Source organism: Urtica dioica, chromosome 8 (assembly GCF_054948205.1).
Source record: "Urtica dioica subsp. dioica isolate 48M chromosome 8, U.dioica_male_clone48M_v1_H2, whole genome shotgun sequence".
Taxonomy (NCBI): domain Eukaryota; kingdom Viridiplantae; phylum Streptophyta; class Magnoliopsida; order Rosales; family Urticaceae; genus Urtica; species Urtica dioica.
In genome coordinates, this window is record NC_142763.1 from 3173185 (window position 1) to 3191879 (window position 18695).

At 37.2% G+C, this 18695-nt stretch overlaps 3 protein-coding genes and 1 non-coding gene across 4 annotated transcripts; 2 read left to right on the plus strand and 2 right to left on the minus strand.

Annotated features, from left to right (window-relative positions):
• The first annotated feature begins 599 nt into the window (after positions 1 to 599).
• LOC149387306 (Transducin/WD40 repeat-like superfamily protein) lies at positions 600 to 7832 on the plus strand. The gene is made up of 12 exons (XM_089624742.1): positions 600 to 1055; positions 1461 to 1570; positions 2003 to 2072; positions 2519 to 2666; positions 2790 to 2927; positions 3393 to 3532; positions 3652 to 3699; positions 6679 to 6789; positions 6883 to 7064; positions 7171 to 7292; positions 7365 to 7441; positions 7521 to 7832. Exons 1-12 carry the CDS (start codon positions 855 to 857, stop codon positions 7629 to 7631), a joined length of 1458 nt encoding a protein of 485 aa, XP_089480868.1. The 5' UTR covers positions 600 to 854; the 3' UTR covers positions 7632 to 7832.
• A 418-nt stretch (positions 7833 to 8250) lies between these two features.
• On the minus strand, positions 8251 to 9960 carry LOC149387307 (large ribosomal subunit protein uL30y). The gene is made up of 6 exons (XM_089623290.1): positions 9739 to 9960; positions 9532 to 9629; positions 9389 to 9446; positions 8905 to 8984; positions 8718 to 8820; positions 8251 to 8631 (listed from the first exon to the last, which is right to left on the minus strand). The coding sequence occupies exons 1-6, from the start codon at positions 9913 to 9915 to the stop codon at positions 8416 to 8418; spliced, it is 732 nt and encodes a 243-aa protein (XP_089479416.1). The 5' UTR covers positions 9916 to 9960; the 3' UTR covers positions 8251 to 8415.
• A 3695-nt stretch (positions 9961 to 13655) lies between these two features.
• Positions 13656 to 13728, plus strand: TRNAE-CUC (transfer RNA glutamic acid (anticodon CUC)). The gene has a single exon. It is a non-coding gene; the product is annotated as a tRNA-Glu (tRNA).
• A 251-nt stretch (positions 13729 to 13979) lies between these two features.
• On the minus strand, positions 13980 to 16896 carry LOC149387309 (chromatin remodeling protein SHL-like). The gene is made up of 5 exons (XM_089622582.1): positions 16671 to 16896; positions 16224 to 16569; positions 15421 to 15489; positions 14487 to 14610; positions 13980 to 14413 (listed from the first exon to the last, which is right to left on the minus strand). The coding sequence occupies exons 1-5, from the start codon at positions 16741 to 16743 to the stop codon at positions 14387 to 14389; spliced, it is 639 nt and encodes a 212-aa protein (XP_089478708.1). The 5' UTR covers positions 16744 to 16896; the 3' UTR covers positions 13980 to 14386.
• Between the last annotated feature and the right edge of the window lie 1799 nt (positions 16897 to 18695).

Below are 18695 nucleotides of genomic sequence, written 5' to 3' on the forward strand. Positions count from 1 at the left end.
CACAGAGATACCAATTATGTTACGGGTCCAATTTGAAAATATGTATATAATGTTCACAAATCTTACATGAAATTAAGAAATTAACTTCACAGGATCTAACGAATGTAAAAAGGTAAAGATATTTATTTCATCCAAAAAGAAATCACCTCGTAATGATTTACAGCTATCAGATGTCATGGCAAAAATTTCTTAAATTTAGACTATGCCATGTGTACGTGATATGTTTAAAACTATAGTTCATCACATTCTTAACAGTTTTTATCATTCTTAACAGTTTACTGAATCGTTGTGATCTTCTGATGGATAATCTATTGTGCATAATTATTCTTGATACATGCATTTGTCCTTGAGAGTTATTCAAAAATGCCAAGTATCCCGTCGGGTTATTTAAACGACTTGATGACATGGATATATTTAATATTTATTTTATAGTTCTTTCAATATTGCACTTAACTCAGTTGTCATGCTGATAAGAACTTGATAAATTTTCATTATTTTTAGGAAAAGGCTTGTTTCTTAGCTTACATTTTTACCCTAAAAATTATTCTCAACTTGAAAGGGGATTTTGGCGCTAGAATCGTTTTTATTTACCCGGAAAAATACCCGGAAAATGTCTAATACAAAAGAAAAAAGAAAAGAAAATAAAAGGAAAATACGTCTTGCTCAAATTCTGTTATTCGGTGTGCAAACTCGAGCTCAGAGACACGACCTCCGTAGTCCACGCTCTCTCTCTCTTTCTCTCCGAATCTAATTTCCTCTCTAATTCACTCTGATTCCCGGGGAACGATCGGGCGATTTCGAAGCAACCTTCTACGGATGAGGAATTCGTAGGGAAGCATCTTTGTCCTTCGTCAATGGCGGATCATAGGACCGAGAAGGAGAACGGTACGGAAGCGAAGGAGGAAGATGAAGACATGAGGAAAAAGAAGAGTGCAGATCCTGAATTGTTCAGCTGCTTGCTCCAGCCGGTGAGCTCCGACGCCGATCTTCAGTACATCGGCGTTCGTCGATTGCTTCTCCGCCGCAAGGCCGAGTCCGGCGTCGTTCGCCGTCTGGTACGTGATTCCTGTTTATTGTCTCTGCTTGGGCTTTCGTTTTCGCGAATTTCGTAACAATTGTTATTTTGTTGGCGTGGATCGGAGTGTGATCTGATATTCGGCTGGGCCTTTTGATGAATTAGAAGACGCGAAACTCGATGCTTGTGATCTTTTGATTCCAGATTTTTAAATGGTTGTTTACTGGTCATTTGTAGAGTACTTGGACTTGTTAAACAACAAAAATGTTGCTTTGTAGGAAGTCATTGAACATTTTTATGGTCGCTCACTAATACTAAGTTTTGTGCGTACGAATCTGCAACCTCTATAAGTTTGCATATTCCGAGTATTTCATGCGCCTATGGGTTGCTCATTATTTTTTCTTTTTGGTGAATTCTATGAAATGGTTTTGTGGCTCGATGGTAGGATTGGAGATGCAATGGAAAAGGTTATGTGGCATACCGTAATTACATTCGTCGGCCAAGGAACTGGGAAAATATGCAACTTCAGAGCTTCAACAGCACTCCGGGAAACAGGTTGCTAGTGATTATTTTAATATATTTTATTTTAGTTGGTTGTTTATTTGTGCTGTGTCGGTTAGAATCTGCGACTGCAGCAAATGACGTGTTTTGCGGTGTAAGAAGTCATGAATTATATTACAAATGGGACTTCGAAAAGCTTACTCTTATTTGATTTTAAGTTGCATATTGTTTGACAAAAATGTGTGCGCACACACACTGCAAGCTTGTGTTTAAGCCGTACATCTTTGTTTGAATTTTTGGAGGATATGCATTGGATCTGGTTGTGGGCTCTTATTCTTCCTCAATTTTTTTGTTACCTTCATTAGTTCATTATGTCTTTTAAGCATAACTGAGTTTATGTCTCTATGAGCCTAAGTAAGTCATTTGCCAACGTAAAATCACGTTATCATAAAATTACGTCTTTATTGTTTCTGGTGTTTGCATCAGTGGGCGATGGGTTCATCCACCAAGTCCAATATCCATGATGTTTGAGGCAGAGAGCTGGAGTTCTGGCAGAGTACGACAACTTTTTTTTTATGGAATTTGTATCTCCGTTATTTGTTAAACCTAATTTTGAGTTTAAGCATTGGGTTTTATCATGTCTATAACATCTTCTCTTTGTTATTATGATTGTTATGATGTCAATTGAGTTATAGAACTGTGATAATAAAATTTGAAATCTTGTAGCGGTACTTTGCATACCCATCTCAAGCCATCTGAATCTGGTTTAAAAAAATGCTAAAAGAAAATAATAAGTTTGCTGGTTCAATGGATCACTGGCTGAGTGCATAGTTATTTGGAGGTTTATGTTTTACAGCTGCTGTAATTTAGCTCGCAAGTGCAATTTTCAAAGCATATATGACATCACAGTTATAGTCTCCGAGATTAACTTGTCGTACTGGTTTCCTTTTCCCAAGCAATCAAGATGCTCTAGTAATAACACGTAGACCTTTTTATTTGCAGGACCAGCAAAGTGGTAATCCGGTATCAAGTCGTAGAAACAGCTTTAGCTCAACAGCTAGCGATAGTGATCGACCAAGATATCGAAGTGTTGAACCTCCGTACTCCTTTGTTGGAATGCACTGTGTCTTTGATCAAAGCAAAGCCTCCGGTAAGACTTTGATATCTACTTATTTGTCTTCAACTTACATTTCTGCCTCCACTTCTGTACTCGTCAACAGTATTTAGAGGTTTCAGTTTTAAAATGGAAGGAACGTGATTAGTTTTCTTGCAGTGACGGTTTTGAAGTTTGGTCATATGCATTCTGATCTACTAGCATATGGAGCATCGGATGGAACACTGACAGTATGCACTGTCTCTGACCCACCATCAGTCTTAAAGCAGCTGAAGGGCCATTCAAAAGATGTTACAGGTTGGAATGGCTGGTATTAATTCTGCTATCTCAACTGTGTCGTACAATAGACATCAATACTTTCCCTGTTTTGCTTGGTTCATGAGGCTCTAACTGCTGAAGCTGAAGGCATCGTACATTTGTTTGCGGATGACTTATCACATGGGAACTAGGCTTACACAATAACAGCAGTGAAATTAATAGCACGTAGGACTTGGGTTTCATAGCTGACTATATGAGATGGCACTCTTGGTGAGAAGATTCAACGCTTTTATGAGAATCCTTAATATTATTATCGGTGACTGTGATGCTAGACAAGTAGCAGAGTAATGGTAGAAAACAAGAAATGATCTAAAAATAAATCATCTCATGGTTCAGTCTATTCATTTGTTGGCATATCACTAGGAATAGGATTAAGGTTTCAAAGATGCATGTAGGTTGACCTGTTTTTCAGTCAGAGTTATTTGAAGTTCTTTATTTGTTCAGACTTTGATTTCTCCTCCAACAATCAGTACATCGCTTCATCATCATTAGATAAAACCGTGATAGTATGGGAAATCACGCGGGGCCTTTGCATTCGTGTAATATATGGAGTTTCTCCACAAAGTTGCATCCGTTTCCACCCTGTAAGTCCACAACTTCAGTTTCTTTCGGTTCACTTAAGGCTAGAATCATATAAAAATTTGTAATGAAATTGTGTTTTGACAAAAGGTCTCGCTAACAGTGCCTCCTACTTAAAATGCAGGTAAATAACAACTTTCTTTCAGTTGGCAATGCAAATAAGGAAATCACGGTAATTGCGACATTCTATTGTGAACTAGACCAGAAGTACTTAATTGCCTTACAGCTGAAAATATCTGTTAGATTCTTAATATTATCACTAGGGTGAATTAGTAACTTCTTCATTCAGCACCGTCTTGGGCATCTTCATTGTGCCACCTGTATCCAAGAGTGGCTTTCCAATTAGTATGGTCCCAACACCAACGGTTTAACCCTGTACCCAGACCTTAATCGAGTCTTGCCTCAACCTGCTCGTCGGTTTAGGTAGTAATTACATCACCTTTTGTTAGCGATAAAGCTTCCTATGAGCACATTTTCTCCTCGATCGATCACCTTCTGCAATGGCATCGCCCAGGACTCGGCAGGACCGGTTCCAACAAAATCAATGCAGCTTGACCAACCCAACATACTACAAATCCGCGATATCTTCACGGAAGTAGTAATGTCGGTGGGCACAAACTGCCCAATTCTCTTGAGGTTGTTGAAACCAACTTCTTCCTCCGCAAAAAGCGGGTTGCTCGGCATAGTATCATCCTTGGGCTCTAACACCGGTATCCCTTGTACTGGTCAGGCTGTGAAGTGGAGCCTCACTCCTTCCTCGAATTCTGAAATGTGATACTGCAGTTTTGGTTCCGCTTCTCTCTCGTCTTACTCCCTCTCATCAACTCCATGCTGCAGGTCGGCATATTTAGCTGCCTACCACTCTTTTAGTTTTAAAGAAGTAGCTATAGCTATCTCTTGACATTAATCGGCTTCTGTAGCACGTTACTGTCTTTGAATACCTTCTTACCGTTATATGCAACCATTCTTATAAACGATATTGCATTGCATTTGTCAAGGTGCAGCTTTTCTATACGAGCCTTCTCTCGCTTCACGTCCCTGATCCTAATTTTCCTCCTTTTAAGTCCCTTCCTCCCTCTTTCTTTTCTTCTTCTCGTCCTCCACCTCTGCTCGGCGATTAAGCCCTTGAACATTGTTCACTGTTGGGGTGACCGGATCTTGAGAAACAAATCTGTGTCCGCCGCACTTGGCAATTTGACAAACTCCCATGCCCGCATAGTTGAGACACTTTATATCCTGCCCAAGTACTGCCTGTCTTCAAGGCCTCGCCGCGATACGAACACTGGTTCGCCTCCATTAATGCCGGTCCTGCTCCGAATTTATCTCAGGACGGGAAAAGTGACCAACCATGGCGTGCAGAACCAAGCTCGCTAGTAAAGCCTCAACGGGTAGTAATGAGTGTTACAGTGTAGCGACTATCATTCTGGCTATAACCTCTTACGATCAAACGCTATTCTGCTTAAAAGCTGAGCTTGGCTGCTGAGGTGCACTCTCGCCATCCCCCAGCGGAAATGCCCGCTAGTCTTACCCTGCACCTCACCTCTCAGGCTAGCCGATGGTTGAAAAATCAAGCCCATGTGTTGATTGCCATGAACAAATGAAGAAAAATCTAGAAGCTCTTTCTAGAAGCCTTGCACGTCCAACCTAAGGAAAATAAGGCTGAATTCCGTTCATGCCAAAGTGTGAAAGAGAGTTTATTTTGTGCATTAATGTATGAAGATACGTGCCAAAAGAAAAAGAGGAAACAAATTTCCTCTAGAAGGAAATTGTGATGGGCGGCCAAGACAAGGTCAAGGCAAGAAAAATTGGAAACAATCTTGTTTCTAGAAGGCATGCCACACGTCCAAATAGAGAATGGGAAATTAGGGATTTTTGCTCATGAATATGCTGAGGTGCACTCTCGCCATCCCCCAGCGGCATGTTGCACGCTAGTCTTACCCTGCACCTCACCTCTCAGGCTAGCCGATGGTTGAAAAATCAAGCCCATGTGTTGATTGCCATGTCCAACCACAAGTCATTATCAGCACAAACAACTTTCCTTCCGTGTCCGTGCCCCTCAAGTCCAGAGCAGGAGAGTCATGCATCTCGAAGAACACTTCTGTATGGAAAGACTCCGAGTAGGTCTCGGCATCGTTCCCAACAGGCCATCTCACCACTATTCCTTGAGGGTAAGTGTTCATTCTTGCACTACCCAGGTTGTGGTACATGATTGGTGTTTCCGGAGCTTAAAAGGCCTTGTCCGTCTCTGGATTTCACAAACTAGACTCGAGCCTGACTGCCTCGCGGAGCACGTTCAAATTTATCCAGCCATTCGATGTCATACGCTCAGTCGGTCCGTCAAAGAGTTGAGCTTCGACTATCCCCGTCATTATCATGCCTTGCTGCTGAAAGTCTTTATGGTTTCATTGAGCCATAACGATCAGATCCCTTGAGTTTTGTTCGAAAGGCAGTGTTCCAGCTCCAGGACCGCCTGTCCAAGTCTTCAAATATTTGTCCATGTTTGTAATAGGAAATCGCTTAACAATGCTCCAAGTGCTTTCGAAGAGCTTAAAGAAAAAAAAAAATCCTTATGTGCCATCCATGGGGGACCAGTCATTTTTTTACGATTATTTTGTCTTTATCTCATTGATCAGATCAAATATTGAATAGAGTTACATTTAAAGTTTTCTATTGGATTGGAATACGGACAGGAAGAGCTAGTGCATGGCCAGGAAAATTATGCCTGAACAATTTAAATGGTGGCCAGATCACGATATAGTGCGTGGAATAGAGAAGGTTGATCTAGGCTTAGGTAAAAAAAAAAAAAAAAAAAAAAAAAAAAAAAAAAAAAAAGTCCTGTTTAGGCTGGGCAGCCAACAATTAGGGTTTTTTTTAATTTTAATATAGGTTTAGGTTATAGGGGGTTTAGTTCATAAACTAGAATTTTTGCAGGAGGTAGAAAGAGAAACAAAATTACTTTCCATGCCTATTTTTTATTGTATCACCACACTACCCACAGATAGACCTTGTAATTCAGACCTGTAAAGATAGCATATATGAGCAGCATACACATTCAGTATGTGTTTGAAATTCTTAAAATTTGGATAGATAGATAATTGGCCTCTAATCGTTGTTTGGCTGAATAAGAAATTGCGTTGGTACGTACACACAGGTGTTCAATTTCAGCACCGGGCGCATCATCAATAAAACAGTGTTGGACAGTGAAGTCACCTCGATGGATCACGATCACACCGGTCAGCTAATCTTTTGTGGTGATTCGACGGTGAGTTTCAAGCATTACACACATCTCCATTGAGCAACAAATTCTGATTAATTTTCATTTTCCTCATCTCTTGTGGCAACTTTTTTTTGTCAGGGCTGTGTATACTCATTAAGCATGAACTCACACACGGGATCATTATCTCGTTCTCATCGATATCGAAGTACCAGCAAGCAAAAGTCTCCGGTCACAACCGTGCAGTACCGAAGTTTCTCACTGTTTGCCCGGGGCCCGGTTTTGCTGACTTGCACTCGAGATGGATATCTATCTTTCTTCAGGTCTGTCAACCACCAGTTACATGAAGAAACAAAAAAATTATATATATATTTATATCTTTGCTGTGCTGATTTTGTGAATGTTTCAATTTTTTTGTTCTTTTTCAAGTGTTGCGTTGGAAATAAAAGGCTATTTGACTCTCCGTTGCACGCTCAAGTTAACTCCCCGAATACACAGCATCCGGGCTTCTTTTTGCCCTCTCCTTTCTCTCGAGAAAGGAGAGTATATTGGTAAACACAAGCTTCTCACACCTTGGGTTTTAACGGTTCGAGATGTTTATGAGACTTTCTTTCGTGTTTCAGTTGCTGGAAGCGAGGATTCGAACGTGTATTTCTACGATTTGACTCGCCCAAAGCACACTTGTGTAAACAAGCTACAGGTGAGACGCCCATTAACTTGTTTCAATGGCTAATCCTCAATTTGGTGTCACACTTGCAAACTCAACCTTGGATTTTCAGGGTCACCGGTTTCCGGTTATGGACGTGGCTTGGAACCACGGATCAAATTTATTGGCCTCTTCAGATTTTTACGGGACGGTCATTGTGTGGAAAAGATCAAAGACAAGTTAGGTTGGAAACCAAAAAAAAAATCAAACACCGGTGGGCCATTATGCTCTATAATATTTTTTTATCTCCTCTAGAAATGGTTGCCATACAAGGTCTTGTGTTATAACTTATAACAACAAACAATACCCATTTCGATTTCTATTTTGTATTGGATATCAACGTTCTTTAAAATAAATGACAGCAATAATTATCCGATTTTTACAAGTTTCAGAGAAAAAGCAGGCAGTCCCTTCAAGGGATGCAATTCAAAGGTCCCAACTATCAGAGTCTAAATTGAAATAAAATGGACTTTTTCAAGTTTTGCTTAAATATTTAGTGTAATAAAATAAAAATAAATAAGTTTCGTTTATATGTACCCGATTATAGGCTTGTGAGGTACTTCTTTTGGTCTTGTAGTTCTTTCTTTTATGTATTGCTTTAGATGTATTCAGGTAAGGATGACTACTAATGCTGTTTATATTTGGTTACTCTACTTTGTACTTTGGAGATTAAGACGATCACTACACGACCCTCTTTAATTCCACTAGTCAGAAAACAATTATACTGTGTTGTGTCATTGCTCACCAGCACAAACTTGAGAACTAAAATGATAACATATTGCTTGACATATTGAAGATTATAATTAAAAATAAAACTTTAGGTAAAAAAAAAACATTCAAAGATCACAACACTAGATATATCTCTCAAATATAAATAAAGGCAACAAAATTTTCTGCAATCCAAAAAGTCTTGTAAAAAAAAAGATTTAAAAGAAATGCCTGAATAACAGCCCAAAGAACATTTAAACCTAGTTCATTCTACGGATGAGCTTGTTGATGTAGTTCTCACGGTTTCCGGCGTCACCACCCTCGACGTAGTGGTTCCTCTTCTTCTTGAGGCCTCCCAATGGAGCCTTGAGCTTGAATGGCCACAAGAAGTTGTTGGCTTCCTTGAAGTGCGGGCCAACGGTGAAGATCTCGTGAATGAGATCTTCCACGCAGATGATTCCGTACTTTCCCAAAGCCTGTGAATGAAAACCATATCAGTACATTTACACAAAGGTCAACAAAATGAATGTATATATAGAGAGAGAGAGAGAGAGTCGCAAACCTGCTCAACAACAGAGTTGTCGGTGAGAGCGATCCTCTGCTTGTTCAGCTTTCCGTATCCCCTCTTGTAGATAAGTCCCCTGATGCTCGTCAGATTCGGGTACCTGAAGATTATGGGATATTTGGTTAGACTGAAGCACATGGCTAGTTGAAATGAATCAAAGAAACCCTAATAGTCAAAAGCATACCCGAATGTGACATATGGCTCGACCCTGTGAAGCATGTTCAGGGTGGCCTTGTTGACCTTGAGGAACACACCGTTGAAGATCTGTTCAATCAGAGAAACAATCGATTAACAAACCACAGACATAAAGAACATGATTGCCTAAATATATTCACAAAACATTAGTCTTAGTGACAAAGAAGCAATTGTTTAAAATAGATTATCCGCTAATTGACATGCCTCATTCATACCCTACATTACAAAGTCAACAACTTATCTCATAATCAAGATTTTGAACTGTTTCCTCGTTTCGAAATGCAAGTATGATTGATCATTTCAATAAGACACAAACACAGGGAAAATGAATGATATTTTCTTGTGATAAAATAAATACCCTAGTTCAAAGGCAACAGATCAAACACTATCAAAGAAACAAAACCATATCATCATAACAAAATCAAAATGGAGTCTAAAACATCATAACAAAACGCAAGAGAGTGTGAACTGACCTGTCTCAATCGAAGAAGACGAAGGATAGATCTGGTCTTCGGGTGCATCGCGTTGATACTGAAAAAATGATCGAAAATAATAATTAATATCAGTAAAAAATACATCACATCAATTATTTCATTTCAGAAATAAAAACACATACCCACGGATGCGAACGATGAACAAGAGCTTGGGCTCAGGCTCGACATAGAACCCACCCTTCAACTTAGCCTCACGCTTGAGCTGGATCATCTCTTTCTCCTGAAAAAGCGAAGCCATAGAAGAAGAAAAAAAAAACAAATTAAATCACTCAATCACGGAAAATAACGAACGAAATACAAAAGTTGAATAGCATCGCAGAAACCCTAACCTGCTCGGCGTACTCCTTGGAGTACTGTTTGGCTCTGTTGAAGATAAGTTTCCTGTTCTCGCCATTCTTCTTCTTCAGCGCATCAGTCTCGGTCTTCTTGGCCAAAGCCCATTCCTCCTCTCTCTTCCTCTTCTTCAACACAGACTCGGGAACGACAGTCTTCACTTCGCCGCCCATCTCTGCTCTGCACAAAGAAGGTCTTCGATTCAAAGGAAATAGGTTGAGTTTAGGTTTGTTAGGGTTTTGTAGAAAGATTGAGCTGCGTTTGGTTGGTTTGGGTTGGGCCGGACCGTTTTCTTCGCTTTATTACAGCTTAGGCCCAATATATGGCCTGTTAAATTTACTCTTTCGCCTAAAAGCAAATGTTTCATATATGTCGCATGATAATTAATTTTTTTATTTTTAAATAAATAAACATATTTTTTGCACGTATGTAGTTATTCACTATAATTACCTATTCCAGTGCGAACTGAATAAAATCCGGACTATTTTGCTATTAAAAAAAAAAAAAGAGGTTAGCAATAACGGGCAATAAAAAGTTTCTGATAAATTATAAATGTCGAAAATAAATTTGTAATTAAATGAAATTTGGGCTCTGTCTTAAAAGAAATCAGTGGAATAATTAGTTGTAACAAATTTTGTATTTTTTTTTATCTCACAGTTTTTTGCCATGCATTTTCTCTTTAAATACTAGGGTTAAAATAAAAATAAGAATCAAACTAACTATCTATGCGCGTTCTTCTCTTATAGCGTTGGTTTTGATGTTGGCTGATGTGTTTGATTTTGGAGGAAGAGAAAAGAACGATTGATTTCGAAGGATCATGTGTGTGATAGATTTGGTGCGAGTGAAGGGCTAATGGCAGCAACATATAAGGCCATCATCGATGATGGGTGCGGGCAAAGTTGACAATGTTCGTCATTAGTGAGCTTTGGATCGCAATTAGTAATATTGCCGCAAGGGCCATTCATCAACTGTGATCGACAATGATTAGGCGAGGGTTATCGCTAGTAACAGGATGACATGGTTGTCACCAACGGATAGCGTCATGGTCGACGGTGCAATGTTAATATTAGTGGTGTGACGTGTTATGCCACGATGCTTCGTCTAATGGTTTGTGGTTGATCGACCATTGGGTTGCGCCAAGCTACCAATGACACATGAATATCATTTTCATCGAGTCTTCTTCTATTAGACACCGCATAAAAATGTAGCCCTGCTAATCATTAAGACAAAAAAGCCTTTAGATGCGGATGACTTTTTGATGCGACATGTCCCACCCAAAAGTCGCATCTAAATAAGTTTCTAATAAATTATAAACGTCGAAAACAAATATTCTAAAATAGTTACTAAAATTGAACAACACGAAATCATATTATATATATACATATATATATATATATATATATATATATATATATATATATATAAAGAAGATGAACGCCACTATTCACGTAGACACAATTTACTGTTAAGTCTACAATGTGCTGACAACTTTTTTCCTTTGCAACTTCGGAAATTATATATATTTTTTTATAATAATAAAGCTCACACACAATAATAATATGTTGAATATATCTTAACCTATTAATACTAAAATATATCAAGCAACCTGCAGCAATGCGTGATTATTTTGTTTGTTATGTATATAGAAAGAGAGCTCTACTAGAGGAGCATAAAAAATGTTTTTCTTAATCTACTGTTCCTTGCTTAACCCCACAACATTTGAAACTTGAAACACTAGCAATTGTTAGGTGGTTAACTAGATGTGGGTGAGAATTGAACCTAGGAACTCTTGGAGATAAACCAAGGGCATAACCACTAGACCATATAACACAATAGATGTAACTTATATTTTAAGGGGGCATGTACATACGAATATTATTATTTCAACACCACTTTATCATCCATAAAGTTAATTTTATAGATATATTAGTAAATAAGTTGTGAAAATTATGGGACCAATCTGTTACGAAATCCAACAATTTCGTTACCGTTTTCGAAGGATTGATTTCGAAGGAGCGTGTGGGGTCAAGCAAGGAACTATAGATTAAAAAAAACATTTTTTATGTTACCAAAATCAATCCAGCAATTTCGTTACCGTTCCTTGCTACCAATCTGTCACGAAATCTCAAATTTCGTGTCCGATCTGTAATGAAATCCTGAATTTCGAAGGATCGTGTATTTTTTAGCAACACGATCCTTTCACCAATTTGTCACGAAATCTAACATTTTTTAGCAACACGATCCTTCGAAATCAATCCAGCAATTTCGTTACCGTTCCTTGCTACCAATTTGTCACGAAATCTCAAATTTCATGTCCGATCTGTAATGAAATCCTGAATTTTGTGACCGATCTATCACGAATTCCTGATCAGTCACAAATTTGGAGATTTCGTGAACAATTGTTTAGGAAATTCAGTAATTTCATGATCAATTTCATTAAGGGTATAACAATCCATATTTACTAAAAGATCCTATAAAATTTGCTTCATAGTTGATTTTAGTAAAGTGGTGTTGAAATGGTAATATTCATGTAAATTATCTCTAAAAGAAACTCATTCAGGAGAAGGGGTATACACGTAAAAATCTTCCAATTTTATACTAAACAACAAATTCTTGTACGGGTAAGATACTAATTAGTCAAAACTTCAGGGGCATATACACTAGGCCACTTACATATAACATCGCGGACGATGGTTCGGTGGTGTCAAATATCAATTGTGTGACATGTTATGCCACCTCAAACATTATTGAGGGTGTTGGGTCCGATGGTCTGAGGTTGATCCACACTTGGTGTGTGCAAATCTACTAGGGAAACATGCATATTGTTGTTGACGATTTTTTTCCCCTTAACACACTGCTTAAAAATTAGTTGCACTAGTTTTGGCATTCGATTTTATCCCTTTTTTATAATTTTAATGTTTTTATCAACATTCTATTTATTGTCGTTGTGTAATATTTATTTTGTTTTAGATTGGAGACATACTAATTATCTTCCAATGCTGTGAATATTTAGAAATATTAAATGTGCATTTTTGTGGTAATGTATGTCATAAGTATCACGTACGTAGTGCTAGATCCGATACGAGTCAAGATTGTTGTGTGCATAGAAATAGGATATTCTACAATTGCACGTGTCACGTGTGGGTGTTTTACCCGTCATTTAATAGAACTAGTTGTGTAATTAACAAAACAATATAACATTTTTTTTTATATATAATATACTATACAAAACGATAATCGAAAGTGAAGGTTGGCAGCAGAGAGGCTAATAAATATGTTGGTGAAGGTTGAGAGTTGCTCACATAAAATCGAGTGTCCTCATGAGTGGTTGTCGCTTGTTTATATTATATGCCCTTAGTCAAATTAGAAACTAGTCATTAGATTCATTTTTGTTGTTGTTTTTATGATGGTGCATGTCTTTGGTTTTTATTTTTGTTCCACACATAGAGTAATCATGTTTCAAATTGTTCGATTGCAATTTTAGCTGTATAAAAAATACCCGTGTTCTTTTTTACAGTGAATAGTTATCAAGTATATTGGGTTCAATTCAACCATTAATCTTCGGGGGGATTTGGAAAGAGTCATTGAGTTACTCAAATATCAGTACGTGCTATTATCTTCCGTTCATCAGAAGCTATTATAACGTTGAATTTTTACGACATGAGGTCTTATTTTTCTTTGTAAAAGAAATGGTGTAAATGTTTGCATGTGTCATGCCCGTATCTAAAACATAATCTCGTGACATATTAAAAGATGATATCCATTGGCATCTAGGGTCAAGATTTGATTTTAGATTCCATAAATCAGAATGCATACTATATATAAAAGGTTTAAATCTGGCTCAAAAGTTGAAGACTTGGATTTGATTTTTAATCATTTTGATATTTAATTGTAAATCCATGTGTGTCAACAATCCGTTGTAGTCTAGTTGGTCAGGATACTCGGCTCTCACCCGAGAGACCCGGGTTCAAGTCCCGGCAACGGAATATTTTTTCTTTTTCATTTAATTCTTCTATTAACATACAAAATATTTTATTTGGCGAAGCATTATTCTATTAACATATAAATATTTTATTTGGCGAAGTATTTATAGCAACATAGTTCAACGGCTTAACATTATTTAACGGATTTTTCTTGGCTCATACACCGAAAGGATTGCATATGCTTCTGTTCTTTAATTTTTATTTTTTTTTCCAATTTTTCCTTCTTATAGGACGAGCGAGTGACGACAAGTATGTACATGGAAAAAGCTTCTAATATCTGTTACTTAAAAAAAATAATACAAGTATTTTAGACTATGCACAACTCTAAGAGCATAGAAGAGAAAGATAGAATTTTCCCAATTTACACCCGCACTGATAATAATTACGTAGAACAAAAACATACCCTTGGAACATAACACAATTACACACATAGATTACACAGGTTTTTTTCTTTCTTTTCTTATCAAAGCAGTTTTCTCTTAGCTCTCCCGTTTGATAAATACTATAAAAACGTGTCACACCAATCCTAACCTAATTCAAACGCCTCTAGACACCGAAATACACACACACACACACACACACACTGACATGGAAACCACCAGTTCCGACCTCGAACTTCCCTACGTCGCAAGACTGTTCTTTTTATTATTATTCTACGAAATCACCTTCGACGCCGTTTTGTTTCGACCTGAAACACAATATGCAAAGTGTAAAAAAAAATGAGACAAAAAATTCGGTCGACACTTTCGGGGAATTAGTACCTTTGCATCGGAATTGTGTGGATTCTGCAACTTCTTTTGACCCTCGGAGGAACAAGCCTCACAGAAGAAGTGATCGAGGCGTTTCGCTTCCTCTGGGGACATTTCTATACAAGCAGGATGAAACCTGAATCAAAGTACGCAAAAAGAAAAAATAAAAAAAATTGGATCGTCTTAATAATCTAGAACCCGCGATACATTCTCTAGATAAACTAAAATGTATGTGTATATCGTTTACAATCGAAGATACATGTTACAACAAGTGAGGTATTTTTTTATTTTTTTTTAATGAAGAAAAAACAAACATTAAACCCTAAAAAACTAATCTCAAATAATCAAAATACAAACATGGAAGATTGATGAGGTAAATGTGAATGAATTGTTGGAATTTCGTGCAACTATATGCACACCCATCACCTAAAGCCTGCTTACTTATAAACTCAACTATGATTGAGTCAGATACACAGCCGACTCTATTGCTAATTCTACTTATTGTGTATGTACGAATATTGCGCTAGAATTTTCATCTCGGAACCATCAGATTGTAGGTAACGAGAACGATTTTTTTTCAGCTCCAAAAGATTTCAGCCTGTGACCTATGTCTCGGTGAGAGCTATGCTAGAAATAATATTATCAGGATCTTTTGCCAACTGTTGAGTTAAAACTTAAAACTAACTTCATCGAAAACCTGCTAGGTCATTGCGAAAGTCTCCCATAAACTATAGAGCTCAAAAGTTTACCAATCAAAGTCTAGCATCATGTTTTTCAACTATTGAGCATGTTTCTGAAATATAGAACCCGACAACCAATCAAGCAAATTCATTCACAGAGATCTCAAGTACAGATTCACGATTTCCAAGTAGCGTGATGATAATCAGATTTTTCCAAGATTTAAAAAAAAATGCAGAGCGAATAACGGAAGTATTAAACGACTTACCAATCAGTACAATTCTCACATTGAACCATCAAGTCATCGGGATTGTAAGGCATCTCGCACTTGCAATAACTGTCAGCCAAAACCGTATCAGATGTCAAACTTGGAAGCCATAATAAAACCCAAAATAAACTTGAACCAAATATATATAGATTCATCAAATGACTGTGGCGCAAAAAACAAAGGCCTATATCTTCTGAAGTAGGTAACGTTGTCAAAAATGAATTTTTTGCAACAAAAATTGCAGATACATCCAAGATTTAAGCTTTAACAAACTGAGCTCCGAAACCCCAACAAAAAAACTCATACATTACACAACAAAACAAACAAAATATTTATCCTTCACACGAACTCATTGCAAGTCTACCCAATCGAAATTGACACCGGAAAAAGAAACCCAGAAAAAAACCCCCAAAATTCCTTCCTCTGCATTTCGCAAAGAATCGCAAACCTGAGATAAAATTAAAATCGAGAGCAGCGAGAAAAAAATAGTGAATTACACGGCGCAGGCGAGATTGAAAACTCCGGTGAATCAATTTCCAGCAAAAAAAAAATAGTGTATACGAATCAAAGATAAACCAAGTCTCAACAACTAAAAAACAAATGTTCTATTTAGCGAAGCAGGCCACATTTTTTAAAAATGAATATCTTACTACAAAAAACTGCAGACATAGTAAGCTTTACCAATAACACAACAAAAACCCCAAACTCCTTCCCTTCATTTCGTAGAGAATCCAAAACTCGATATAAATAAAAATAAATTAAACTATGAAATCGAGAGTAGAGAGAAGGAGAGAGTGAATTACACGGCAACGCGGTCGGGGATGAAAGCTCCGGTGGAGGAATTGTACTCGAAACGGCAAAAGAAGTCGTCGTTTCCGACGGCGTCGAGCTTCGTGTAGCTCTTGAAGCTATGGACCGTACACTTCCCCTCGATCGTATCAGCGCTCTGGTAATCGTAGTGGTCGGAAAGAAATAGCTCCTTCGAGCCGTGAAACTGTCTCCGACCGCCGATCGACTCCTCCGGCCGGTAATACCACCGCGCGTACACCTTCACGTTCGCACCGCGACTGTCCGCCTCGATCCGCTCGATTCGCGCCACGTACGACGGCTTTCCGTGATCCGACGGTCGCATCAGAACGCAGTCTCCGACTGCCGAGGGAAAATCGCAGGGAATTCAACAACCAGAGAGAGGGACGATCGAGAGAGATAGAGAGATTCTGAGCAACAAAAAAGAGAGGGAGAGATTTTACCTTTGACTGTTCGGTTGATGTGCTTGACGGTGTAGGAGTCTAGGGTTTTCCTCGGGGCTTTTGGTTTCGCCATTGAAGAGAAACAGAAAGTTGAATGAGAGGTTTCTGGAGATTTTCAAACGATGATGAAGTAACACATGCTCTCTCTCTCTCTAACACAGTTGCACTATTCTCTTCAGTTTCCGAGTTCCGACAAAAGAAATAAAACACTTCTCTGACACCAAAAAAATAAAATAAAACATTACAGAGTACTTCGATTATTTAGTGATATATTACCTTTTCATCCCTCTTATCTTAAGAAATTTCATTTAGCTTCTGTTGTTGAAAACTTAAAGTTTTATTCTTTATTATTTTTTTTATTCATTTTAGAAACTCATAATTATGGTGAGAGCATTTTCAAATTTCTATATATTTTCATCTTAAAAGTTAGTTCGGTAAATTTATTTACATTTTTAAATGAATACGAAATATAAATATAAAATACATTGGGAACATCTTCACGAAAAAAGTTGGGACCTCAAATCTTAAAATATTTGAAATCAAAATTGATTTGATGGCACATCGTACATAACAAAAAAAAAATTCATACACATTATATTAAGAGAAACTCAATACTTCATTTAAAAGTCCTTAAAGATAAATGGAAGAATTCAAATACCCGAAAACCATCAACCACGAGAAACGGCACTTAAGTACATGTACGACCAAAAACGGTGGAGATCCACCGTGGGCATATGCCTCCCTAAATTTCTTAAAATTGCATGTTTACATATATTTTTTTTTATTACATTTAAAATAAAAAATTGTATGATTTTCATATTTGTCCTATTTGAAAAACAAATATTTACGCACTATGAATTTTTTATTTTTTATCTAATATGCACTCATGAGATCAAATTCTAGCTCTGACACTGCGTACGACTAAACCGCAAGGAGAAAAATTTGAAGGGGACAAATTTATTTTCAGCATAAAAATTAATTGTTCAATCAGATCTTGAAGACGATAACATCCATTGTCGAGATTTTGTCAAGCCGAAGACGAGGGACCTCATTTGCTTCACTAACGGGAGCGATAGCACCGCTACGAGATGTCAAAGAGGGATGTAACTTTCATTGAGGAAGACATGGGATGACAGAGCATGACAATGACACTATTCGATCATGGAATGACCAACGCTTCACATTATAAAATGCTAACGCTATTTAATAATATATTTGCTTAACCTTGTTTTTTCCTTCGATGGTATACTTGTAAAATAAAATAAAATCTAAATAAAAGAATTTTCTTAGGGTGTTTATTAAAGTTTGCAAAGATACAGGGACCTGTGTAAAATTTTCAAGAATCAGAATCATTAGGGGATAATTAGATGGATGTGGATGTAAATATATGGTGATTTGAAGGGTAATTCAGGGTTTTGAAACTTAGGGATGGATGAGAGTCCACGTCATTGCCTATATGTAATGGTTAATACTTTATCCAAATTCACCAAATTCTAACGGGGACATTTTAGGGATGACGGTTTTATATTTTTATTTATATTTATATTTATATTTATATTTTTATTTTAAGGGATTGTGAATTTGTGATAGGGAAAATAACACATTTATACCCTGTGTTTTAGTGAAATGTCGAGTTTAACCCTCAATTTTCAAAAATGTCGAGTTCATACCCTCTGTTTAACTAAAATGACGAAATTATACCATGAAATGAATAACAGCGTCACAAATCTCCCTTTCATTGATATTAACTCTTATATAAGAAAAATCGAATCAAATCTAAATCAGTACCCTAATTTCCAAATTCTCAATTTTGAAATAAAAATAGCCTTAAATTGAAATTAAATAATAAAACTCATACCGCCTAAGAAATGACTTCATTCCGTGTTCGAATTGTAACTCTAAATCTTGGATTATCTGTTCGAATATGCGATTTTGATGACTATCAACTATCGATGTTTACCCATTTGCCTCTTTATGTGTTCTTCACGATTAAGAAACTGTTGTTTATTTTTTAGTTTTTAAATA